This window comes from Capsicum annuum, chromosome 6, assembly GCF_002878395.1.
Source record: "Capsicum annuum cultivar UCD-10X-F1 chromosome 6, UCD10Xv1.1, whole genome shotgun sequence".
In the NCBI taxonomy this organism is placed as follows: domain Eukaryota; kingdom Viridiplantae; phylum Streptophyta; class Magnoliopsida; order Solanales; family Solanaceae; genus Capsicum; species Capsicum annuum.
Window position 1 is genome coordinate 216048362 of NC_061116.1, and position 25893 is coordinate 216074254.

Genomic DNA, 25893 nt, shown 5'->3' on the forward strand with positions numbered 1-25893 from the left:
GTGGTGGTCCGGCCTTCTCCGAGTCCCATGCATAGCGAGAGCTTAGTACAAATGGACTCTTTTCTTTTAAAAAAAAAAAGCATGGGAAGTACCTAAAAGGAATTTAGTGCGCACTGGATTGTACATCTTTTGCTTGTTTATTGACATGATGGATATGTGTGAGTTGTGATTAAGGTTTCTAATTTGCCTGTCTGATCTCATGCATCTCTTTGTATTATCTTTGGGTGGTCGTATTTTAGGAAGGCTCCTTCTCAAGGGGAAGAAATCAAGTTATGAACTTTATGAATGCACCCTAAGCTACTTTTCCACCATGGACTGGCTTGCTGACACTACTTAAAAGCCTAAAATATGTGAAAATTTGCAATTACGCTATTTCATTTCGACTCTGCAAGAACTAACCTTTGTTTGGTAAATTGTTGAGAGCTTTTAATTAGATTGAATTAGCAGTAGTGGAAGAAAATACTAAAGTTACATAACTAAAAGTTGGTAGACTTCACACAGCAGATCTTAAAATTCAACAATTTAATACTAATATATTTGATTCTTGAAACTGTAACTATTGTAAAAAGTAGTACCAATATTGATGTTATTAGTACAAAATATTGTCGAACATTTTTGGATATTACCAAACTAGAGAGTGTTTTACATACACCCACATAAGTTGGTGTTTCCTTCAACAGTTTATAGTGGCAGCAGTAGTTGAGAAACATCTGGACAAAGAAACAAGCAGAGGCACTGAAATTTGACATTTCTCAAACGCATGTGTTCTCTTACAAAAACGTTTTCCGGAATGTATTACCAGAAAGCATAGAAGGTGTAAATTTTATTCTCTATAAAAACTGTTTCCTCGTGTGCTGAAAATTCTGGCAGCAGATTTCATTAGGTAATTTAGTTTAACTAGTTTAGCTGGTTTTACAGTTGAGTAAACTTTTCCGGAAGATGGCAAAGAAGCATCCACACACAGGTGGATAAAGAATCAATATCCACAAAAAAGAAGTTAAATGCTTTGGAACAAGCAAGACCTTGTTGGACCAGCCTAAGCAGCTGCAACTGATTAGTTACTTTGATCGGTAACAAGCCCTCTTGGCTGCACGCACGATGTCTTCTATCTGCAACAGAAAATTCAAACACGTTATGAATGTGTTTATATGAACAAAAAACATTCAAACGCAATTCACCAATAAAATATGGGAAGAAATATTCTCCATGAGCTACTCGGTTATCCATTGTTTTATTCAGGTAATACCTCTTTATACATTCAAGTTTCATGCATATTATTTGTATTTGTATGGACACGATATATGGACTTTCAGATTCTCATACTGAACTCTGGTTTAGATCAAGTATGCAAAACAATGTTTTCATTCAGCTCTATCCCGACCAATTTCATACCAGTACTAAACAATGTCTTCTAAAGCAAGTAAGAGGTTCTTTAAATCTAACCATTCTTCCTACACCAACACACAAGTCTGTACCCAAACTAAGAAAATCCCTGGCAAACCGAGACCCGGTTGAAGCATAGTAAAAACAAGCAAATTTTTATTTTCAGTGATCTGCCTATATGGATCTTTTGATTGCATTATATTCTTAACCAAATCAACATCGATTCTAAGAAATTGTATGTCTTTTAGCGTAATGTCCTCCATATGATATCAGGTTTACCTTGTCTTCTTTCTATAATCATCAATTGTTGAAGTACCTCACATACAGACCGGTGCATATTAGGGGTCCAAGTAGGACAAGAAACTCAGGTTTTTCTTTTAATCAAGTAAAGATAGATGTGCTTCACTAATCTGCATCCAGGGATGATGATAATTACAGCAGCTGAGCAAAAATATTAGCTCTTGACATGGTTCGTTTGATCTCTAAATATAATCTGCTAACAAAATAAATGAATTAAGAGTATGTACCTTTCTGAGTTTACACCAACAGAAAAGGCCATTAAACATCTATGCTTGAGCACTCCCTCATTTTATCCTGTATGTGATACTTGCACCCAATGTAGGATGTGATCATCATTTATCATGTCCAATCTTGTATAACCACCTATTCATCTTATCCTCTGCATTTCTAGAACACTATCTCATGGATATGCTATACCTATACGGTACTCTCACATAACATTGTTGGACAACCCTTTTGTAGAACTTGCACATTCATTATTCGGCAAATAGTCGGAATTATCTATCCTGAGCTTGGACCACTGAATATCTGCCTATCAATGGTCTTCTGTGACATGCAAGAGATGTCATTCTTGGATGGTCTATTGGCCAATCAATCCTAATAAGGTTTTCTTTCCTGAGTGCATCAGACCCTAATTCAACACTATATAATCATCTACAGACGCCAGAGAGTTACAAGCTCAACCACGTGCGGATCATTAATTTTATTCATCCAGTTGATTTCAATATGTATCATTTCATCACAATAACCATAACCAATGTTATATGGACTAGTTTATGGTAGGTGTCCAATACTTTTTTCTTTTTTGATAAAGTAGTGTTATTCCATCTTGTTTTTTGTTTTTATTATGACTTCTTATACTGTTTGTCCTGATCCAGGGGTCTATGCGAAACCACCTCTCTACTTCATTCTGAGGTAGTGGTATGGACTACATACACTTTACCCTCCCCAGACCCCACTTTGTGGGAATACACCGAGTATGTTGTTGTAAAGTGGTGGGTCTCTGACACATGTGTATATTTATCTGGTGCTGATATCCTTTTTTTCCTTCTAATTTTAGCGTATTTCAAGAATTTACATATTCTTGAAATACCATGCAACACATGCATACGAGTTTTGACAAATACATCAAGGCAGGGAAGATGAAGGATCTACGCATTACAAGGCCATAACTAGAATCAAACTAAAATTTTCTGAACTATTAAAGAACTATTTATCATTAAATCAAAGCCGAATAGCAGAGAACCAAAGAAAATCTTTGACAACAGACCTGTGGAACAGCCAGTCTTTCAAGATTTGCTGCATATGGCATAGGGACATCAGCACCTGTTATCCTCTCAACTGGTGCATCAAGATACTCGAAGCTCTCCTCAACCACAGATGCACTAGTAAGATTAGAAAAATGCAATCCGGTAAGTTTCGTTGACAACAAAGGAACTTTACCTTGTTAAAAAAAAAGGAGCTCAAGTTTTTTTGCTGAGCTGGGGGAAGGGGAGGACATTGGGTTTGGGTGAATGCTTTATGCTTTAAGACTGTTACAAGATAGTAACCAGATCTCAGCGCCAACACCATGTTGTGGAAATCCTTCTTCAACAGTTACAAGTCTGTTGGTTTTCCTCACGGATGCATTAATGGCAGGTCTATCAAGTGGTCGGATCGAGCGCAGATTTATAACCTGATAACAGGAGAAATGAGAAGTGAAAAACAGGACTTTTTTGTGCTTACCGGTATAAAAGCAAAACTAGATATGAACACAGGAGTCATACCTCAGCACTAATTCCTTCCTTATCAAGAATTTCAGCAGCCTATAAAATTTTGGATGTCATTATGCATAGGATTGCACAAGTATAACTAAAGAGAGCGGCATACTATGTGTCTATATATATATATATATATATATATTATATGTATGCATCTACAATCCAAGCGATATTATCTCTTGTTAAATTCGACACTACAAGGAAGATTTAAAGAAGAGAAAGTGCTCAGATGTTTGAAATGATGTGCTACCGACCTAAGTTGCTCGGACTCTCCAAAAATATTGTCACACCCGTGTCGTATCCTCCAAAAATACACTAATTTTGAAGGATTCGATAGGCGCCCAATGAAATTTTTGAAAAGTCCAAGCAACATAACTACCGACAAGGCGCTAGGGCTAGATGGATATACTATGGGATTTTTTGTCAGTTGTTGGGAAGTTGTAAAGCACGACATCATGGAGGCTTTTCACAATTTCCATGAGCTTGGTTTCTTTGGAAAAAGCTTCAATGCTACTTTTATTGCTCTCATCCCAAAGAAGAAAGGTGCCAAAGAGCTTAGAGATTTTAGACCTATCATCTAATTGGTAGTGTCTACAAACTGTTCTCTAAAGTACTTACTGAAAGATTGAAGATGGTTATTTCTAAATTGGTAGATGATCAACAGATGACATTCATCAAAGGTAGACAGATCATGGATGCTGTGCTAGTCTCCAATGAGGTTGTGGATTCCAGGATGAAAGATAAGAAGTGAGGGATCCTGTTTAAACTAGATATAGAAAAAGCCTATGATCATGTGAACTAGAACTTCTTACTCACTTGATGGAGAAGATGGGATTTGGACACAAATGGCTTCAGTAGATCAAATTCTGTATTTCAACTGTCAGCTTTTCCATTCTTCTAAATGGTAATCCAATTGGATTCTGTAAGATTTAGACAAGTCTTAGGCAAGGGGATCCTTTGTCTCTCTTCCTCTTTTTGATTGCCATGGAAGGACTTAATAACATGTTTAATAAAACCAAGGTGAATGGATGGATAGGGGGATCTGAAGTAGCTAGAAATACGTCAGAGAGTCATGAGGTGTCTCAGTTGCAATATGTGGATACACTTATTTTTTGTGGCACTGATAAGGATCAATTAAGATATCTCAGGATTATTCTTGTCCCTTTTTAATGTATTTAAGGACTACACATCAACTGGAGGAAGTGTGCACTATATCCTATAAATAAAGTGGCTAATATGGAGCTCCTTGCTACTATTCTGGGTGGAGAGGTTGGGAAACTCCCAACCTTTGTATTTGGGTATGCCTCTAGGAGCCAAATCAAAGTCGACTGAAATATGGAACAATGTCATTGAAAGGTGTGATAAATTGGCTAGGTGGACGTCACATATTTGTCATTGGCAGGGGGAGATTGACACTCATTAACTCCACTCTCCTTGTTCCCCATTCCTACAGGGGTCATCAATAGGTTGGATAACATTCGAAGGGATTTCTTATGGAATGGAAACTTAAAAAGGAAAAAGTATCATTTGGTAAAATGGAGAGCAGTTATATGTGGCAAGAAGTTTAGTGGGTTGGGAATCCAGAACCTGAAAGCTCACAGCGAAGCCCTTAGAATGAAGTGGTTGTGGAAGTATACCTCGGCACAACATCATCTATGGGGAATAGTTTTCAAAGCCAAATATGAGTAGGAGGATAGTTGGATGACCAAGGAGGTTATCACATCTTATGGCATAAGTCTCTGGAAGTCTATCAGATTCTTATGGAATGAATTGCAAGGTAATTCCAAGATCAGAGTTGTAGACGGGAACAAGACCAACTTTTGGAATGATAATTGGCACGAGGTTGGTGTTTTGAAAGTGGCATTCCCAGATATTTTTAACTTAACTTTTCCTAGTTCCAATTCAGTTGCAGAGATGTGGTCAATTCAATGTTGGAATATCAGATTCAGAAGGAAGTTAAATGATTGGGAAGTCCAAAGAGTGGCTGATTTCTTTAGTGCTCTCAATCAGTTAACAGGACTACAAACTGGTGAAGATACACTTTGGTGGCAATGTAACAGTTAGTGCTCCTATAGGGTCAATGCAACATATCATCTATTGAACTAGTCCAATTTTCAGTTTCATAATTGGCCATGAAAACAGTGTTCCATGCTTATTACGAATCTGTGTGCTTTCCTCTGCTTTCCTCTGTTTTATATTCCTTATGGGTGCCGTATTTATGTTATGTCATCTGCTTCTGTGCTTTACTATGTGTTTGTGTGATATCTTGTGCCTTGAGCCGGGGGTCTTTCGGAAACAGCCTTTCTACTTCATCAGAGGTAGAGGTATGGACTGCGTACATCTTACCCCCCCAGACCCCACTAAGTGGGAATACACTGGGTTTGTTGTTGTTGTTGTAAATTCCCCCTCTAGCAGACTAGCGGATCACAAGTTGTATGAGACTATTTTTCATATATTAAGGGCTTTTGTACGAGGATCTAAAACTTCAGCAATTACGAATCAACACTTAATTGGCTTTGAACAAGGAGAATGAACACTTGCTAATTTAACACAACCCAAGGCTCAACGTGTTATTTTACTCATCCAAAAATAGTTTGACACAAAATAAAAGTTAGATGCTTAAAACAAGTCAAATTTGAGCCATCTAAGACTCCTCAGATCAGAAGTAATTCTGTCTAAATTAAAAGGTGATAGATGAATCGCACTTCAAATCTGAACGTTGTCACATGATCCATGACTTGTGATAATAGTCCTCAAATTCATCAAGCAAAAAAATCTTAAATTCAAATAGAATTGCCATCAGGTGTAGAGATCCTTCTACTGTCATGTGCTTCGTTGTTCTGTTAATTGATATATATTCAGATCCAATAAACACTAATCACCCCTTTTATATAAATCATCTGGATTCAATAACTGTCATTCCACAAGCAGTGAAGCCATCAAAATTTTGTCACGGAGGATGATGCTGGAAATCATACAGAAATGGTCCAAATACTGCTAAGGAAAACAATGACAAACCTTGAGAGCATAGCCAACCATCTTTGAGAAGGCAGTGATTGTCACGTCCTTCCCTTCGCGTTCTATCTGCCAAAGTTTGTATCGTAAGGACCAATAGTCCATAAGATATACAGAAAAGTAATGTAACATAGATGTATGAACTTGCCTTGGCTTTTCCGATGGGAAGAGAGAAACTAGAATCAAGAGCTTCAGCTGAAACAGGGAAAGATTCACCATATCTGCATCAGGAAAATCAAGTGTCAAGGATACATTTTGAGAAGGAATGAAGAAAACACCATTTTGGATAAGTACACCCGTAAAGCAACTCACAGCAATTCATTTTCCAGAAACACAACAGGATCAGGATCCCTGATAGCAGCTTTGAGCAAGCCACGAGCATCTTCAGAAGAGTATGGTGCTAGTACCTTTAATCCTGGACAAGCACCATACCATGCCGCATAGCACTGCAAAAATATCAAAATAAAGGACCATAGAACTTTATCCAAAACAAAAATGCTTGCAACACTGCACATGCACACACACAAATTGAGATCTGAAGCTTGAAGATAACAACGCCCCAACTAATAATTGACTGAAGAACCAATAAATTTAAGTTGAAGTAGGCATTGGAGCAGGCAAGTTAGAGTTCTGATTCAGTCACTTGACGCACAACCCATTATCATTTTATTTTATGTTTCATGCTGTACATAGATCTCATAGGCTTATAAGTTTCCATTAGAATTTCTCTTTTATTTCTTTTTCCATGAATACATAAATAGGCATGGAGGGAGTTTCCATGCCGACTTTTGGGATATCTCAATACAAAACCTTGGTTTTGTTTCTTTGTTCACTATCTTCTCTCTCACGGCAATTTCAGATTTTTCTCACGTTCCCATGGTGTCAAAGTGAATCTTCCTCGAGTCAGGTTTGTCACACTCGTGTTGAGTGACTGTATAATACTCGAACAGGGACCTGAAGTTGTACTTGGACAGTTGGACCAGCTCCAATAGTAAGAAAGTGGTCTGATTGGTACACAAAACAACTTATTCATATGTATTGTCTCACCAGTCCTTAACCAAGTTAGCTTGCAGTGCACCAGGTGGTAGTTAAAAACCATCTCCCTGTCTAGTAATGTATCCATACCAATTGAGAAAAAAATCTAAATAAGATCATTAACTAAAGCCAACAACTTCTAAAAAATCCATTCAAAACCAGTAAAACAGAATATCAAGAAAATCTAGAGTAACAGTTCTGTGTAATTTTGCCATTTCGCTCCAGTTAAGAATCAGCTCCATTAGTGAGTGTGGCTAGCACATCAGTACTACCAACTTTTGCGAAACATGAAAGAAAATGTAGAACTATCACATAATAAAAGAATTGTAGCTTAATTCCACTACACTTGATGGAAACCCAACAGCAGCACCAACAAACCGCAGCACACTACATTTTCAGTTCATAAACATACCTGAGAGTGTTGCGCACCAACGCCAGCTGCAGCACCATTAGGACCCCTGAAAACAATGGGCACAGATATCTGACCAGCAGACATGTAGTTTGACTTTGCAGCAGAATTGATAATATGGTCAATTGCCTGCAAAAAAGTTAGGGATAATATATTATGCATGTGCACAGGGTAAAAATTATAAACCTTAGCCTCAAGAAATCTTGTCAACATAACATGGTTTACATTAAAAATGCTGTAGTGACTTCGTGAGAACCCACCACCTAGGTGCTTGTCACATTTTGCTGATAGATGTCATGATCTTATTCCACAGCCCCTATAGACACAAATTCATAGAAGGAGGGAGAATCGGATGCACATGCGAATATGGTTGGCGAGATAACAGTTGGAGGAAGGAATTTTCTGGAAGGGAAACAAGTTCCGCACACAGTTGGTCACAGCATAGTTGATCAATAGCCATTTACAGTTCCCATCTGTTTCCTAGTTTACATGGGGGGAGGACACTACTTTAGAAAGCACTTCTCCTAGTCTTATTAGTTTTAGGTCATGATTTTTATGAGCATAACACAAATTTAAGCATGGAAGTCGTCTAATCTACGTTGTTATTTGGTCTCTAGTGACTGAAGTAGTAGCCGCATCCCCCCCCCCCCCCCCCAACACCTCCTAGTAATGTGTTTGCATTTAATTCAATCAGCTCATTTCCAGAAGACAAGGAAAACAAGGTACACCATGTTATAATTATTAACTAGATTCCAAAATGATCATACACGATCAAAATTGTTTGCAAGCTTTGCTTAAGTCATCATTCTTAGCACGACCTTATTAATGGGTACTGTGAACTCATTCATACATAATAACATACAATACATATGGGAATGGTTCAATGACAATGGACAATGATATTCCCATACTTATGTTCAATGTAAGAACAAATAGATCAATAATATTTAAAAAGTTAAACAAGAAGGTTTTGTGAGATCAGAAGTTCAACCTGCATAGAAAAGTTGAATGTCATGAATTCGATTATGGGTTTTAGACCATAGTAAGCTGCACCAACTCCAATTCCAGTAAATCCAGCCTAGGAAAGAACAAAAAATGGTTCGAGCGCTTTATTATGTATGTTCAAGAAAGAAAGGAGGAGGAGCAGCAGTTTCATAATTGAGGCACAAGGAGCAACCTCAGTAATTGGTGTATCTAGAACCCTTTCTGGACCATATTTATCCAGAAGCCCCTTTGTAATCTGAAAATCAGAAGAAGCTCACGCACTTGAGAAAATGATTACCATTGCAAAGAGTGTGGATAATAATGCAAGACTCAAAAAATATGTGAAAAGAACCACTTATAACCTTATAAGCTCCCTGGTACTCACCAACCTGAGCAAATATAACAAAGATTCAGACTTTTGTCCTTTATACGTAATGTATAATAATACAGATCAAGATTTAAATGAAAAACACAAGTATTCAGTCATACATATTTGCAACAAGAACCTATGTTGCTTGAACTCTTCAAAATTGTTACCGCACCTGTGTCGGATTATCCAAAATACACTACTTTTGGAGCATCTAACACGCAACCCCCCAGACATCTTTGAAGAGTTCGAGCAACACAGACAAGAACAATTGTTATGCCTCAATCCCAAACTAGTTACGGTCGATTAATATTTGCAGCAACAACACAGCACAACAGGACAACCATGCCTCGATACAAACTATTCGGTTGACAATATGAATCATTTTTCAATTTCAACTCTATTTTGGCCCGTTTTATCAGGTATAATTTACATTTTTAGAATTTTAGAGCAAAGACTTGGATTGTGTACCTCTTCCCCCATGACAAAGACCTTAGGATCCGCAGACATTTCTTCATCTAGAGCTGAATTTAGTGCGTCACGCACTGTCATCTGCAAAGAAATTAAATCACTCCACAATCAACATCATTAATAAATCAATCAAATGCACAGAATAACAAAGTTAGACAGTAAAAAAGACAAAAAAGAATCACCTCTTTAGCTGCGGAAGAGTAAGTTCTAGATGCAGACACCCTGCTTCCCACCAAAAACTTGTTCTGAAATGATAAATCCAAATTCACATTTTTTTTTTAGAAATTCGACCCCTCCAAAAAAAAGAAACTAAAAAAGAAAAAAAACAGCAATTTATTCTCACCAAATTAGATATCTTTGCAGTGGCCATTGTCCGGCCAATAATTCCAGCCATGTCTGGTCCTTGTTAGCTGAAAATCATACATTTATAAGTCAAATCCAAATAAACTCATGGATTGATCAAACAAAAAGGATACACATACACACAGGGTGCATATACATGTAGTAGATATCAACAATTTCAATAGATCAGGGAAACTCGATCTGTTTTTTTAAACCTTTGTCAATGGCGGAGGTAAGAGTATAATAATGGGACCCGAGAGACAAAGCTATGCACCTCTGAATGCTCTTTCCCTTTGCAACACACCACGGCCCGATATTATTGTCACTTGCTCTCAATGGGTACCACCAAATATGGCTCCAAAAATCAATATTTATTTAACCATTTTCCTCTTACACTGTTTAGATGGATAATAATACATGTGAGATCTCACATAAAACTCTTGTATTGTGCACATTCAAAATTGAAATATATAAATATCAGTCGAGAGGTAAGTTAAAAATATGTTTATGTATTACAATTATATTGCATTGTCATGTATTACGTTATGTGAATATAATTTGAAGAAATTATATCATCTTTTTATTAATATATAATATCATATATCAATAATTTGAAGAATAAATTTATTAGAGAAAAATGGGATAAACTATTATAAACAGGGATATTAAAAGATAAAATCATTTATAAAGATAAAAGAGAAAAAAATAATGACGCAATCACACTAAATTACTTATTATATAAATAAAATTTTTATTATTATCTAATCATAAATTTAGTAATATGATATAATAAAATTCAAATTAATAATTAAATTAATTATTAGATTTAAACTAACAAAACAAAACTTTATAATAGATAACAACCATCCAAACAACTGAACAAACTGTTATTGAAGTTCTTTTTCATATTCCTCTTTCCTCTTTTCCTTTTGGTTCTTGGGCTCTTGGGACTTCTGAAGGGTTATTATTGGACAATTAGATAAAGCATTGACTTAGGATAAATTCAATCTCTTTTTCTTATTTTGGTATAACATTATTTTGAAATTCATTTAAAAAATAATAATTAGATGAGTGACCAAGATATTACTGGATACTAGTTGGTATGATTTATCCAAATATGTTCTATTTGTACCATTAATTTTAGCGTATAAACTTACTTGCATATAGAGTTTATGCTAATTTAATGTCATTTAATATAGTTAAGTAATTTGATAAAGCAAAAAATATATATTAATCAACTATGATTAAGTGAAATGTTTGTGTTTTGGGTGATAACATGAGCAATGGGCAAACCATTGCAAACACCTTAACAAGACGTACACATAGGCGACGTAATTACATTCCAATATTTATTAATGATCTAGTTTGCAAAATTGCCAACAAATGAATAGATTTTATATATTGAAATATCAAAAAGGAAAAGTGTTGGATGGACAAATAAAATCTTCAAACAAACAGTAACAACAGTCAGTATGGTCTCCAAAGATGTGTCTGTGCACGCAGACATGAAATTAATTAAAGTAGAAAGAATATTTCTGGAAGACTCTCGACCGAGTAAAGAACATGCGGTAGTAAAAGAAAATTAAAACAACACATATAAAAGAATATTTTATTTACAAATAATGAATTCAATTTTGTTACACTTAGCTTATAATATATCTCGAATTCGTAATACATAAAAGCCTGAAGAACCTTCTATTATTAGCATTTGATAAAGAGTAAAAAGAGAAACAAAACAAAGCAATGCATGTGTGGAGGTGTTTTAAATAATTTCCCCCTCAACATGCCATATGATCAAGAAGCTACTTTATGATGATAAGAGGATCGAGTTGGAGAGTGAGATGTTGATGATGATCGGCCATTCAACAAGTTCTTTGGTAACACATTTCTAAAAGTACTCCTTTTTCTTATTTCTTTCTTCTCCTCTTTCTCCATCGATGACTCCAAATCCTGTACCAAATTGTGAATATAATAATCTCAATAAGTTCAAAGTTCAAACAAATCCAATATCATTCGCATTTGAGAGTCAGATGCGTTTTTCTTTGATCGGATGTTTTTATATACTTTTTGAAACATCAATTATTGTGACTTATAGAGTCATTCTGAAGAAGCAAGCTTAAGGGGATTCAACGCTATATATTCATAATATAAGTTTTCGCTAGGGGAGGTTCGAATGAACCCTTTGCCCTTACCTAACTTCGCCTCTGCTTTTACAAAGTTTTCAAGTATGAAAATTTTATTTAAAAAAAATAAATAAATAAAAATTTCATGTCCAAATCATCAAAATTTAAGTGTTTTTATAACACCTCTAATTAATTAACAATTTTAACGTCAACGTATTCAAGACGAGCAATAAGTAATTAATTAACAGTTTCAATTAGCATTGATTGAACTTTGGCTATACACTCTCTCCATTTTGATCTTTATCATCCAACCATGCTATGATGGAATGGTAAAAATGTTTTACATCGTATGAAAATGAAAAGAATTGGAGAAAAAAATTATTCATAATTAAAAGTACTCATAATTGATAATCATATTGAACAACGAAACTTTACATACGTTCACTTTTTTAGCTATGAATTTCCTTTTTTTTTTTTAAAGCTAACAAATTAGGCAGAAAAATAGAACTAATTATTGTGAAAATCACATGCAAACCTTTGTTGGTAATATGGTATTAGCTGCAACTGGGGTAACATCATCCTTCAAGTCAACCTTGTTAAAACCTGCATTATGCAATTATTACGAAGAATTATTATCGATTTTTTTTTATGAATTGTAAAAATTATTTTTGTTTTGTAAATACTTTCTATTTCTGCACATACAGTCATTCTTCTTCTTTGTTTCAACCTCCTTATCCGTAAAATAAACCCTAAAACTTGGGGAATTAGGGAAAGCATTATCATCTTGCTCATTAACATGAACCTTTTTAATCGCCCTCTGATCATCATCATCATTATTATCCTCCTCCTTCTCCTCTCCTTCATCATTTTTCTCCGCTTCCTCAACCATTGTCTTTATCCTCGCGACTCTTTTTTCATCGTCATCTTTTTTATTCGACACCTCGGACGTAAGACCATTCGAATTATCATAAAATTTCGTCTTAGAAATTGAAGGTCTATCATCATTATTTTCAGGCATCAACAACAATGATTCTTTTTTAGAAGGGATAGATTTGTTTGGTTGTTTTTTCCGAGTATTGAAATTAGGGAGGATAGATCTATTAGGTGTGGCAGCACCATTGGAATCTATCTTGGAAACGCCACAACCCATTCTAAAAATTCTATGAAATGGCATTTCAATTCCTTCCAAAACAAAAAAGGAATTGGAAGGCAAGGCCTAAACAAATGAAAAAGGAAATCTAATAAAGGTAACAACAAAATTTAAATTGTCCCCCTCCATTGAATATACCAACCAACATTTACATAACATGTGTCAATTTCTTACAAATATTTTTATCACTAAATAAGAATATACGTATATAGTAAAATTAATCATGTTAAACTAAAAATTCTCAAGCATTTATATATCTCTTATCCTATAGAAAATTAGAAACCTACGGTACAGAAAAATAATAACCCAGATAAATATATTTGGATATATTGATGACTCATGCCATCCACTTCATGTACTTTTAAAATCAAACTGTTTCCAACATAATTTAATTTATGGAAAATAAACTTCAATCACAAATAAAAATATGAAAAAACAACAGTTTTAGTAGTATATTTTTCGAATGTATGAAGATTTGTATATTTATTTCTCTATAATTCGAGGACCGTTAGTGACGTATTTCTCGAACGTAGGAATATTTGGATTTGACCTCCAGGGAGGGAGGTTTGGGTTTTGATTTATAAATATCCCATGAATTTATTGGGACTTTGAAGATCGTTTTTCCCGTGTCTTTGTGAATATCCCATCCCATGAACTTAGTGGGATACTTGAGATCCAGTCTTTTTACGAATACCCATGAATTTATGGGATATTCAAGATTCCGGGAACATATTACCTTTAAATAAGTGAGATTTAGGATAAAGTAATATTTTAGAACTCTAACAGAATTTGAATTCTTATTGAAGAGTCCAAAAATTTTAGATTTCTACACAAACACTTGCATCTCTATATTATGAAAATCATACACAAATATAATTACTTATTAATTACATTTATACCTCATATTTGCCTTTGGTAATCCATTTCTTATACTATAGAAACCGGTACACAGATATACCTCATATTTGCCTTTGCTCATACATTCCTCTTCGACTCTTAGGGGCGTTTGGTTGGAAAACTAATTATCTGCGAATTAACTATTTCAGAATTAGTTCCACCCCTCGAGAATGAATAGAAAAAGGACAAAGAACATAAATCTTGATAGTTTGAAACTTAATTATAGAAAATCCCGATATTTTGCGCAATTACTAAAAAATCCCTATTTTTGATCTGTTGAGAATCGAGGTACATAACTAGCTCCCAATACATTCAACGAAGATACATTTTTTTTCCTTTGTAAATATACATAATTAGCTCTCGATTCTTCTTCTTTTTTTTCGATTTGAGTCTGTCGAGATACATAATAATACATCTAACAAATATGCATTTTTTTCTTTGTAAAGATATATAATTTGTTCCTGATACTTTTTTTCCAATTTTTTGTCTATTGAAATACATATAGCTCCCGATGCATCCAACGAAGCTACAAATTAGGTATTTTTTCATAAAAATAACATTATAATTTCAAGATAACTAATCTCAATATAAGTATCTTATATATTTTATCCAAACCAAATATGAGATAAGCTCATTTAAAATTATTCGTTAACGCTTATCCCTCCTACCAATCGACTCCTGCCTTAATAGCCATCAGGACGCTCAATGGGCCAATTAGAAGTCCAAAACTTATGGGCCAATCCAACACAAATAAACACAAATTGTATAATTCAATTTCATATTCCGGTTCAATCGGCTAGGGTTTTGCTTAAGGTTCAAAGTCAGCAGAACTTCTTTCTCCCTGAAGATTTCGATGGATCCTTCAGCTCTTCAATCCCCAGAATTGCAGAATTTTCTCAATGTAAGTTCTTTTATCTTTTTTGTTTTTTTTTCAAATTCGGTAGATTGTATTTCTGTGTGTATGCACATTTATAGTAATCCATTCAGCTTTATACTTAATTCATGAATGATTTGTATATTATTATTTTTTTCGATGTGATAAAGTTTTAGCTAATTGTCACTGACAAATATATCGTAAGCGGGACGACGTTGGGTATGTTGGTGTTGTTATTGAAGTAAATATTCTATTTCTTTGGGATATTTAGTGTTGGCTTCTTTATTCTACTTGATTTTAGGAGGAATTTGTTTCCAGTGTTATTAGTGTTGTAGAGTAAGCTAGGATACTTCTAGAAGGGAACCAATCTTGATTAAAAGATGGATTTTTATAGTAAAAAGTATTTCATATTTTTCAACAGAAGTTAATTGCGCCACTTCATAAACTGCCACATTCAGAACTGGAAGTGGCTAAATAGTATATCTCGTGTGTCGGGTAACTCTATCCGATAAGACATAGGCAGATGGGGATAGATAACCTAGTTTTTGTCTCCTTTAGGATTTGAACTCTCATCTCCAAGGTTTGCGCCCATTTCATTGACCACTAGGCTTTTCTTTTCACTTTTATTTCTCACCCTTTGAGATGATTGGAGTTTAAATGGCATTCCATTGTGTTATGGATGATACTTGAGCTGCTTTAGTCAAATATTTTAATGATTACAGAAGTGCTGTCTGTTTCGTTTGTCTTTTAAATTTGATTACTCTAAAAGCGGAAATGTTCTGATAGGTTCGGTTAGAGTAGTGTTGTTATTAAATCACTTTGATATCTCATCCTGAAATATTTTTATACTGGCAGTGCACAATAATACTTCTTTCTGTAAATATTAATTTGGTCAGTTGAGAAATTGCTACCTTTTGTTTTGCTCTTTGGCTTAGATTCCTCAAGTCCGACATTTTGTGAGAGAAGATAAGGCAATCACCTGGAATAACACCTCTAACATGAGGTGATACTATAGAATAAGCCTCTATTTTAAGAACATAGAAAGATGATTCTGTACTTGTGTAAGTCTCGTGCTATCAATCTACCAGGAAGGCACTCGGTGAAGGTTATCTACAAGGAACTTGGATACTATCTTGGAAAAACCATGATTCGGTTGAAGTTGATCTCAACTCATTATTTTAGGATTTTACTCTTGAGTGCTTAATGACCTAGTCTTTAATTTTCTTTTCACCAGAATCTATAACCTGAAGTTATTTCTCGTGTTGCAATATTTTGGGACTGTTGGACACAACATACTAGTAAAATTGGATTCTTAGTTATACTTTAGCTCATGAATTTATGTTTCTTGTTCGAAGGATGTTTCCAAACACTTTTTTCCTCTTAACTTCAGTAAATATGCTTAACGAAATTCACACATTGCTGTCAACCATTCCCTGCCTTTTCACAACGATACATATTTGTGAGAATCATTCAGATCTTGTTCATTGCCTTTTTCCTCTTTCGCCATATTAAGCTAAGACATTCAGATGCTTTGGACTCTTAAGCTACGTGACTGCAGAATCTTGCATTACTTATTGATTTGATTAAGTTGCTCCTTCTGGTGTTGAGCAATTCATAAAACGCACATGGTTTGTGTCTTCATCTCACTAATTTTTGCTCCTCAATTCTTAATCTTCTGTAGCAAGAGAAGGAAAGGGCCATGATCAATGAAATGGTTGGAAAGCTCACAAGTGCTTGCTGGGATAAATGTATCACTGGAACACCTGGAAGCAAGTTCAGCTCCAGCGAAGCTAGCTGTTTAACCAACTGTGCACAACGCTATATGGAATTGAGCATGATAATTGTCAAACGTTTTCAGAACATGCAGTGAAGAAAACGATTAGCTGCATAATATGCAAATTTTCTCATTGCTTTCTGCCATTGAAAACTAAAATGTACTTTTGTTTTAGGTGGTAGCAATTACAATTCTCAATACATTTGTTGCGACAATTGATGTTAGCAGATGGCTAATTTATTAAGAGTCTATTTAAAGTTAATAACCTCTTTGATTTTTTATCATCTGAAAGTCTTGATATAATCTAATAAACCATCAGAGTCTCCCTTCTTTTACGGAGTTAAGGATACCTTTTTTTCCTTCCTAATGTTGCCTTATGTAAAAAAAATGTTCGTAAATTGCCTTGAGCATTCTTTCAGCGTTTGTGAGCCCTTTTCACCTTGCAAAAACTAACCATGTGTTTCTCTAGAAAACTTCTCAAAGTCTAGGAATGTGCACGGCTTGAGCAAAATGGTGGTACCATGACTGGCTACAGATTCACATATGTGACATCTTGAGACAATTACCCAAAAATAGAAGAGAAAGGATGTAGTAGAATAGAGTTTGTATCTTCACAATATATAACAGTTGGAAGGGATAACTGTAATATTTTTTTCTCTTTGCAGATTGAGCACATTTCAAGAACTTTCAACAAAAGAAAACTAAACGTAGAAAAAAAAAAAATAGAATTATACACACACAACAGCACACCTCCTCAAGGGTAACCTGATCCCGTCCATTGACGGGAAGGGCAGATCATCCTTTCGGCTAAGATCTCTACTTGTCAGTTCTACAATAATTTAAATAGCATACAAGCCAACTACTATTGCTGATTGTCAATCCGGTAAGCACTATCACTGACAGTAGTCCGATTAGACTCTCCGATTTCAGATGCCATGGCAATTACGTCAGGCGGTATATTCAAAGTTCCACTTCTTCTTCCCCAACTAGAGCGCCTGGGATGTAGGATACTACGCCCCTCAGCCAAGGTGGTGCTGCTTAGTTCTGGGGACGCAGCCAAGAGCTCTTCATCCTTATCTAACTGATTATCATTTCTAGGTTGTCCTTCAAAACCATCGGTTCTTACTGCAGTCTCATGCCAACCTGGCTTCCTTCCCATTTCTAATTCGCTCATTGTTTTCTCCAAGTTCGGACTAACAAAACCACCAGCCACTTCACGAGCTGGTATCCCAGGTTCTCTCTGCACTCTGGCCCTGAAATTGTTCTTTGAAGGAGGAATACTGGTACAGAATATCTCCATGAAGTTATGGATCACACCTCTGTTAAATGGATTGACCCGCCGATCATATCGATATCTAAAGTTCTCATACGTCGACTGCAAGCAGATAGAAGACTCGAAGTGTCAAAAACATCAAGTAATCTAATCCTAGAACATCGAAGGACTTCACGAGTTTGAATAATTTACAGAACGGAATAAACAAAAGAAGGGAAAACATGTGAAACATTGCAGCTGTCGAAAAAAATAAATTACCTGGTTTGTGCCAATAAGATAAAGATGAAAGATAGTCAGGCCGCCAACAAACCAGACTGATATGAATGTAAAAATGATTAACACAATAGAAGCAGGAGTCTTGGTCATTGCTTTCCACATGGTGGTCTGCTCGCCATTCTTGATCCTTAAAATATAGACCCAGCAGAAGCCATGGACGTACAAGCAAAGAAGGGTTGTTGAGAATACAAACATGAAGAAGAATCGGTAATTCCTCTGCACCACCAAACAGAATATAGTTCAATTTAAAGGATAAAAACATTTCAGTCAGAAATTTTGCGCTTACAAAGGTAGAAGCTTTGTTCAGACTAGGAAAACAGTTTCCTGGCAAAAACAGAAAATAAGTTCTAATGATATGTTTCCACAACTTTGACACTAAGGCCTCAAATCACTTAAATCTTTAATCTCAAATATTTAGCAAGTAAACAATTTTAAGTTGATATACTTGATAATTGCAATTTGCAAGGTTCTTGTTTGACAAGAAAACTATCAAGTATCTTTGTTTTCAACACCCAAAAAAAGGATCCTATACTTTAGAACTAACTTGACTATGAACTGGCTGGTACTGTTAACTTAAAGAGTGCATGGATGAGAAAAGTTCATGACAGACTGACAGCTCGGTCAAGTGGCATTCTAGCTTTAAAACCTTTGAAGAGAAGAATTTAATGAGCCAAACCATGTTCTTGAGGAAGCTTTATGGATTCAGGCAGAACAAAGAGGAGAAATGATGACTGAAATTCTTTTGGGACGACAGGCAAACCCAGCAATGCAGGACATTATTACTAATGAACATAAGATGAACTGTGTAAGTTAACATGCAGATATCAAATCACTCCGAACTCAGAATCCAAGGCATCCTACGGGCAACAATCAAAGTATGATCCACAAAAGGAAGATTACAAAACCAATTGATCAAAAATCAAATAATGAACAACCACCACAAATTATTGATAAATATACAGAACTGCTAACAATTGGAGTAAGAGATTTTTTTGCTATACTGCCTGCTCAGAAGTTAAAGAAGCTACGGGACTAATAAAGAAAATAGGAAAATGAAGTGCTTTTATTCAAATTAAGAAAAAATAAGGAAAAACCATCCATGCAATACAAATAAATGCTTTTTCAGAGGAAAATAAAACTGGAAAGAGATGAACATATTGTAGGGTCCAACAGCAAATCAGAAAAGATTTTCAGAGATTAGGATAAAGCGCTCACCAATCCAATACATTGCCCGACCCAGGGACAGTGATGGTCAAACCGTTCCACACAGTTATTGCAAATTGAACAGTGAGAACAGCGTGGAGGTCTATACAACATGCAGGTATCACAGTATTTGACTTTTACAGTTATTCCATTGACATTCACGTCCTTGATGCGGGGCAGACGTAATTGTGGAGTTTGACCAGGTCCAGCTTGAATACTTCCTTCAAAGTTCTCTAGCTCTGGAGGATGAAGATTGCGAGGAACAATACCAGGATCTCTTCCAGATGTCAATAGAAGCAGGACTAAGACCTTTTAAAGAAAATAACATTTATTACGTTCTATTTTGAATCAAGAATCTATATTCCCTCTTGGCCATAAAATTGAAGTTCAGGAAATAGCCCAAATAATTCCTTTATGTTACAGAAATTAGCAAGAAACATCAGAAATCCTTTACACACAAAGAAGTATTTTTCATACGAAAACAGAAGGTCATCTATATTAACATGATACTAAGGGAAAACAAGAGTACAGGCCATCCACTTTTGAGCGATATCCAGGAAATGAAAATAAAACTGCAAGAAACTAGACACATTCTCTAGTGCAGCGAAATATAAAGGAATACACAAACAATTTTATGTCTTTATTTTATTACCCTCTTGAGAATAGATGAAAAACCAACCTGCTCTCCGTACAAAGATTTCCACTTTTGCTTTTATGGTAGACTGCAGCACATTTTCTACTTATTGACCTTACTTAGTGCCTCTTCTTTGTTCAGTAGATTTTCAAAAGTTGATCCAGACTACATCGGGTTAAGCAGTTTATAAAACAATATTAATCTTTGTTTAGTCGCAACAATTCATTTAGTTCAACTTGAAAAAATTGGCAGAACATTGACTTGGTCCTTTGAACCCATAGCATCTTACAGATATAATCTGCATTGTACATAAAGGAATACCTAACCTCTTGCTTAACCCACTAAGCATGCTATGAACTTTTTTCTCACCATAACAGTGGTGTACGGGATGTTCTGACCATTTTATATGTTTGACATAATTATTAATGCAATTCAAATCTTATTATAAGTATGTACCAAAATCTATATCGCCTGGATTAAACAGATTTAATAAGATAAAGAAAACATGTGGTCTTACAAGGAGAATTCTTGTTAAAAAGAACTCATGCACTAATGTATATGGAGTAGCTAGGAAAAGGGAGGGTTGGTTGAGCAATGGACTGCCAAACTGAGCCGATTATCAGAGGCATCAAAACAGCCTAGAACTAGCATTTCAACTTAAGCCAATAGGCATGCTCCAGGACACATATGTTTTAGAATGTAAAGAGTAGATGCTAGTCAAAAGAACCACGTTCCTGGCAATTTCTCATCTGATGAAGCTGTGGATTTATCACATTAATAAAGCTAAAATGTTAAGCAATGACAGAAGATCTCTTGTGGTTAGGTCACAATTAATAAATCATAACAACCGAGTTTTTCGGACACATTATCAACATTAACAACTATTCTGCAAAGAAACTTGTTTTTGTTCATGAAACACAAAAACTTACTTTCATGCCAAATTTGAATGCAAATGCAACAAAGAAAAGGAACAGCTAAGTAAATACCACAATATTTGCATAATAAGAAAGACTGTATAGTAAAGTGATCAGGAGAAACTACTCGTAGAATTCCATAATCCAAAAATAATCAAAAAGCATAACACTTACTTTAATTCGACCAGCTAAGACAGCCAACATAACCATAAATATTAGAGGTATTTAAAGATTTTTGAAATCATACTTACAGAATATAAGCACTTACATATAGTGTAAAAACAACAGCTATGACCATGATAGACCACCCCCAGTGACCAGCAAAATCATCTACAAGTTTCCTCGCAACAAAGATGCAGAATACAACAACTGGGGCAACTATAAGTAAGATAGTCATAAAGAGCGACCTCACATCAGGGCCAAATATGAACCTTCCTTGAAGAAAAAATTTCTGCACATCAAAAGGCAATACTTAAATTGAGAAACAGTAAGCAAAATCATGAGATGCCCAGAAATGCAAAGAAAAGAATGTCAAAATTTTAGCAACATAGAACAATATAGCTAACTGGGATAACATGCTAACTTGTACATGTTGCTCTTTTTGGCAAAAAGCAGTGTCAGTGAGGTTCCGCTAGCAGTAAAAATTTTGACTTCATGAAATTCGTATGTACCTAATTTGTTTTTCATAAAATTCTGGAAATAGATAGTGTAATACTTTCCTAGTTTCCTCTTTGGGGTAGCTTATGGTTTTCATTTCGTATATACCTAATTTGCTTTGCATAAAATTCTGGAAATAGATAGTATAGTGCTTTCCTAGTTTCCTCTTTGGGGTAGCTTATGGTTTTTTCCTATACTTTGATAAGTTGGGGTAGCTTATGGTTTCTCTTCCTTTGCTTCCTTCTTCAATAAATTGGGATAGATTAGTCTAAAAAAAAGAAAAACTTGAGGTGGCTTATGGTTCTGGTCTTCAGGTCATTTTGTTTAGTGGTAGTTATTCTGGATGAGGAGAAGATTTTGGGGTCTACAAGTACTACTTCAATTATTTTTTTCTTCTCTTTAGAGAGTAGGTAGAATACAGAATGTTGCAGCAATTCTGTTTTTTGGACTCTTGTATTTACTTCTGATCCCCATAGAGATTCCTAAGGTTACTGGAACAACTCTTACCACCTTTTTTCCTTTTACTTTTGATTTTCGGCCTATGGAGACCTCAATAACTCCATCAGATACTCGCTACCTACCAGCAAAGGTAAGAAGTAACTCTGACCACCAAGTCGCAAATGCAAAGAATCACAAAGCATTTTTTCCTCTGCAGTCTACCCGTATTTGCACCCTAAACTTCCATGGTCTTTAAACCGCTAGAGGCTAGACCACATCATCAGATGCAATATTAATCATCTACTAACTCTTACCCACGCTGAAACCTTATCACTCAATAATTCACTAACCGAGCTGCAGGGGATCCTTCCTCAACTAATCACAACCTAGCAAACACTTCTCCATCTGACAATGTTTCTTAGAGCATAGTATAATTCCAAACCATTTTTAAGTTTCTTATTTCCATTTCTCAATGAGCTTAATTAGCTCAAACAAACTCTTATCTCCAATCCAAACAACATCTCATCACACACCTCAGCTTAACCTCAGACCACCCTCAAAATAAATTGAAACAAGGAAACAAAATACTATCTCTCGACACCTGTGCACTCTTACAGACCAAAACTCGAAATGGTAGATAATAGATACTCAGTGAGATGGATTAACCATCAGGTGGCACCATCTGGACTTACAGTCTAATGGTATCAGTTTGAGTAATCCACAGAAAAAGTATAAGCTCAATTCTCACTATCCCTTTCCCCTTACTTGATCTCCTAAGTAACAAAACAGAATTTCACAACACACCGAGTGCTTAATGCTTGTGGTTGGCACAGCAATGATAGGAAACAAAAGATTACAACACAAAACTGCCATCAAGATCTTATTTTTGAAGCACGCAAGGGTGCAGCCTAGTGATCAATGAAGTGAATGAGAACCATGAGGTCTCAGGTTCAAATCTCAGCGGAATAACACTAGTGATTTCTTCCCATCTATCCTAGCATTGGTGGACAAACTTATAACCTTTTTGGCCAAGCTTATAAAATCAACTTATTTTCAGAAGTGCTTTTTAATAAAAAACTTTTGGTACGCAGTTTGTGTTTGGCCAATAAATTTAACAGTTTTGAGCAGCAATCAGTGTTTGGCCAAGCTTTTAAAAGTGCTTTTAAGTGTATTTTTCTCAAAAATGCTTTTTTAGAAGTGCTTTTGAGAAGAAGCTATTTTTTTAACTTATGGAAAACTGCTTTTGCTACTCCCCAGAAGAGCTTATTTTCTTTCAAAAGCTTGGCCAAACACCTCAATTTTTAAAAATAAGCATTTTTGGGGAAAAAATAAGCTTGGCCTTAGCTGATAGCTATCAGTTGAGATATACGCAAGCTGGCACAGACACCAGGCTTGTAAAAAAAAAAAATAAAAGCTTTACTGTTGAAAGCTAAAATCTACCACGTGCATTCCAAAATCTGTACTATGAACATACTAATTCAACAGCTTGTTCAAATTATCCGCAAACAAAGTAAACAATGAAATCAAATGAATCGTAGATTTCAACTATCTCTAGTACATAGAGATCAAAATAATAAATCTATTTATTCAATCACCAAACTCCTAACAACAAATTGAAAAAAAAAATTAAGCAGAAAAATAGAAAATCACAGTGCTAGTGATTATAAAACCTAAAATATGATTAAATAAAATACTGACATTGCTGCCTTTCCAGGTCTGATAGGTCCGGAGAAGCGCCGTATTATCGACTGCGCCACCGTCGGAACCGGAAATCCTCGGCGGAGCCACTCCATTCATTGTCTCCTTTTTTTTCCTTCTCTATGTTACAATCTAAAAAAAAATGGGAAGAAAGTGAAGAAAGAAAGAAAGCAGTACAAAATAAATCGGCAAAAGGTCAATGAAAAGAAAGCACAAAAGGAAAAGGGGAAAAAGGCGGCTTTTTATTTACTTATTTTTCTTTTTCTTCTATAACTTTTATTACTACAAATGTAATTGCAAGTGCTCGCACTTATAATGTTTGATTATTTAAAATTAAATTATTTTTTTATCTATTATATAGATTTTTAATCAAGTATAGAAAATTCAAATCACTTTTCAAAATTACTTCATACTTTAATATAATAATATAAATATAAATATATATTTTAGTATAATCATATGTATATAGTATTTTACTTTCTTCGTCCCAAATTATCTGTCTTAAATTGAGATGACATATTAATTAAGAAAAATAATTAATAATATGGGTAGTTTATCATAGTACCCCTATTAAATGATTTTTACATTTTAATTTGAAGAAAAAGTAATTAATGCAAAGGATAAAGCATAAAAAAAATTGTCTCTTCTTGATTAATGAAAAGAGACAAGTAAAATGAGAAATCAAATTAGAAAATTTGGGACGAATAATTTAAGACGGAGGGAGTATCACCAGAAGTTTCAAGTAGTTGATAGATCATCATTTTTGTGTTTGATATGCAATACATCTTTCCCTTTCTGCCAAAATATAAGAAAGACATATTAATTTAAACTATATTTATGGTATGATTATTTTTCTATATTTTTTTTCTTTTTTTTTTCTATATCTAAAATCTTTTCTTGTTTTTAAAGTCAAATCATTACAAAATCATTGATTACATTATTATTGAGTACTTACAACTTTGAAAATTTGGTACTTCTTAATTTTTTTTTATTCTCACGCATTTATATTTATTTCTATATTTTTTAATTTTTCTTAAAATTAAATTTAGTTGATTTAAAATTCCTAAACTAATGGAAAAAATATTAGTTGTCATTAATTCTGATAACTTCTAATAAGAAAAAGTTTTATCATAAATATATTTAATTAATTTTCAACTCTTAGATATTAGGAAAAAATAGTGAAAAGATGATTTTGTTTAAAGTAAAGATAAAGGGTAAAAAGTTCAAACAATATTTCTAATATCGTTCATACTTTTAATATATTATAAATTATAAATTATAGATATAGATTATAGATATAGATTAATAATCATTAAATTGAAATAGTAGCTCTTTTTTTAAAATAAATCCAGGAAAAAGCTGGAATCACTTTGCTTTTTGTTCTTCAATGTATATGATACTTTTTTTTTTTGAGACTCAAAGACAACCATCCCCATTCTTCAAAAAAAGAAAAAAAAAAAAAAAAAACTAAACGTCGAGTTTAATTTTCACTTTTTTTGGTAGAGTTAGTTTTCTTAAAATTTAATAAGGTAGAGTTAGTTTTCTTAAAATTTAATAAGTAGGTATTTAGATTAATAAAAAGTGTAATTAGGTAACTCACCATAAATAATTTTTTTTTTATGTATAAAATTTTGCATCCACCATGCTTTTGCATTCTATAATCAGACTACAACTATAAGCAAATTTGGATCAACTATATGATTCTACATTTGTATCATTTTATTTAAATTTGTTTTACCACTATTATTTAAATAAATTAACTCTCTATTGTCATAACTTTTACTACTATTTAGGCATGATATCCATTAGAATAACTTCTCCACGGACCTCTTCTTCAACTCCTTGTTATCCTTTTTGCAATTTTAATCTTCAAGTCTTTTTCTTCTCGTCCAATAAATTCTTCATGATCATCATAC

General features: G+C 34.4%; 4 protein-coding genes across 7 annotated transcripts; 1 reads left to right on the forward strand and 3 right to left on the reverse strand.

Annotated features, from left to right (window-relative positions):
• Positions 1-731: 731 nt before the first annotated feature.
• On the reverse strand, positions 732-10556 carry LOC107875817 (pyruvate dehydrogenase E1 component subunit beta-1, mitochondrial). 4 transcript variants are annotated; one of them, XM_016722662.2, is made up of 15 exons: positions 10282-10556; positions 10068-10134; positions 9907-9969; positions 9725-9805; positions 9249-9275; positions 9080-9142; positions 8894-8980; positions 7906-8031; positions 6771-6904; positions 6607-6679; positions 6462-6527; positions 3450-3488; positions 3234-3358; positions 2954-3068; positions 732-1109 (listed from the first exon to the last, which is right to left on the reverse strand). In XM_016722662.2, the coding sequence occupies exons 2-15, from the start codon at positions 10116-10118 to the stop codon at positions 1059-1061; spliced, it is 1101 nt and encodes a 366-aa protein (XP_016578148.1). In that variant the 5' UTR covers positions 10119-10134; positions 10282-10556; the 3' UTR covers positions 732-1058. The 4 variants fall into 4 exon arrangements, with proteins under 4 accessions (XP_016578148.1, XP_047269931.1, XP_047269932.1 ...); XM_047413975.1 differs by having other exon boundaries at positions 10341-10483; XM_047413976.1 differs by having other exon boundaries at positions 10211-10480.
• A 1105-nt stretch (positions 10557-11661) lies between these two features.
• Positions 11662-13412, reverse strand: LOC107874688 (flap endonuclease 1-like). Its single transcript, XM_016721445.2, has 3 exons — positions 12892-13412; positions 12725-12792; positions 11662-12016 (listed from the first exon to the last, which is right to left on the reverse strand). The coding sequence occupies exons 1-3, from the start codon at positions 13361-13363 to the stop codon at positions 11861-11863; spliced, it is 696 nt and encodes a 231-aa protein (XP_016576931.1). The 5' UTR covers positions 13364-13412; the 3' UTR covers positions 11662-11860.
• A 1566-nt stretch (positions 13413-14978) lies between these two features.
• On the forward strand, positions 14979-17168 carry LOC107875816 (mitochondrial import inner membrane translocase subunit TIM8). The gene is made up of 2 exons (XM_016722661.2): positions 14979-15137; positions 16792-17168. Exons 1-2 carry the CDS (start codon positions 15090-15092, stop codon positions 16978-16980), a joined length of 237 nt encoding a protein of 78 aa, XP_016578147.1. The 5' UTR covers positions 14979-15089; the 3' UTR covers positions 16981-17168.
• Positions 17169-17473: 305 nt separating this feature from the next.
• Positions 17474-24189, reverse strand: LOC107875815 (probable protein S-acyltransferase 7). The gene is made up of 5 exons (XM_047413979.1): positions 23978-24189; positions 21453-21635; positions 19649-19945; positions 18416-18649; positions 17474-18259 (listed from the first exon to the last, which is right to left on the reverse strand). The coding sequence occupies exons 1-5, from the start codon at positions 24074-24076 to the stop codon at positions 17747-17749; spliced, it is 1326 nt and encodes a 441-aa protein (XP_047269935.1). The 5' UTR covers positions 24077-24189; the 3' UTR covers positions 17474-17746.
• Positions 24190-25893: the final 1704 nt, after the last annotated feature.

Excerpts from the sequence above, each read along its gene's own strand:
- LOC107875815 (XM_047413979.1), bottom strand. The coding sequence starts at position 24,076 with ATGAATGGAGTGGCTCCGCCGAGGATTTCCGGTTCCGACGGTGGCGCA. Across the intron at positions 21,636-23,977 it reads AGACCTGGAAAGGCAGCAAT|AAATTTTTTCTTCAAGGAAG; the intron begins GTCAGTATTTTA and ends TTTGATGTGCAG. Across the intron at positions 18,650-19,648 it reads TCGGGCAATGTATTGGATTG|AGGAATTACCGATTCTTCTT; the intron begins GTGAGCGCTTTA and ends TTGGTGGTGCAG.
- LOC107875816 (XM_016722661.2), top strand. The coding sequence starts at position 15,090 with ATGGATCCTTCAGCTCTTCAATCCCCAGAATTGCAGAATTTTCTCAAT. Across the intron at positions 15,138-16,791 it reads AATTGCAGAATTTTCTCAAT|CAAGAGAAGGAAAGGGCCAT; the intron begins GTAAGTTCTTTT and ends AATCTTCTGTAG.
- LOC107874688 (XM_016721445.2), bottom strand. The coding sequence starts at position 13,363 with ATGCCATTTCATAGAATTTTTAGAATGGGTTGTGGCGTTTCCAAGATA. Across the intron at positions 12,793-12,891 it reads AACAAAGAAGAAGAATGACT|GTTTTAACAAGGTTGACTTG; the intron begins GTATGTGCAGAA and ends TGCATAATGCAG. Across the intron at positions 12,017-12,724 it reads ATACCATATTACCAACAAAG|GATTTGGAGTCATCGATGGA; the intron begins GTTTGCATGTGA and ends AATTTGGTACAG.
- LOC107875817 (XM_016722662.2), bottom strand. The coding sequence starts at position 10,118 with ATGGCTGGAATTATTGGCCGGACAATGGCCACTGCAAAGATATCTAAT. Across the intron at positions 9,143-9,248 it reads AGTACCAGGGAGCTTATAAG|ATTACAAAGGGGCTTCTGGA; the intron begins GTTATAAGTGGT and ends TCTGATTTTCAG. Across the intron at positions 6,680-6,770 it reads TTTCTGGAAAATGAATTGCT|ATATGGTGAATCTTTCCCTG; the intron begins GTGAGTTGCTTT and ends TTCCTGATGCAG.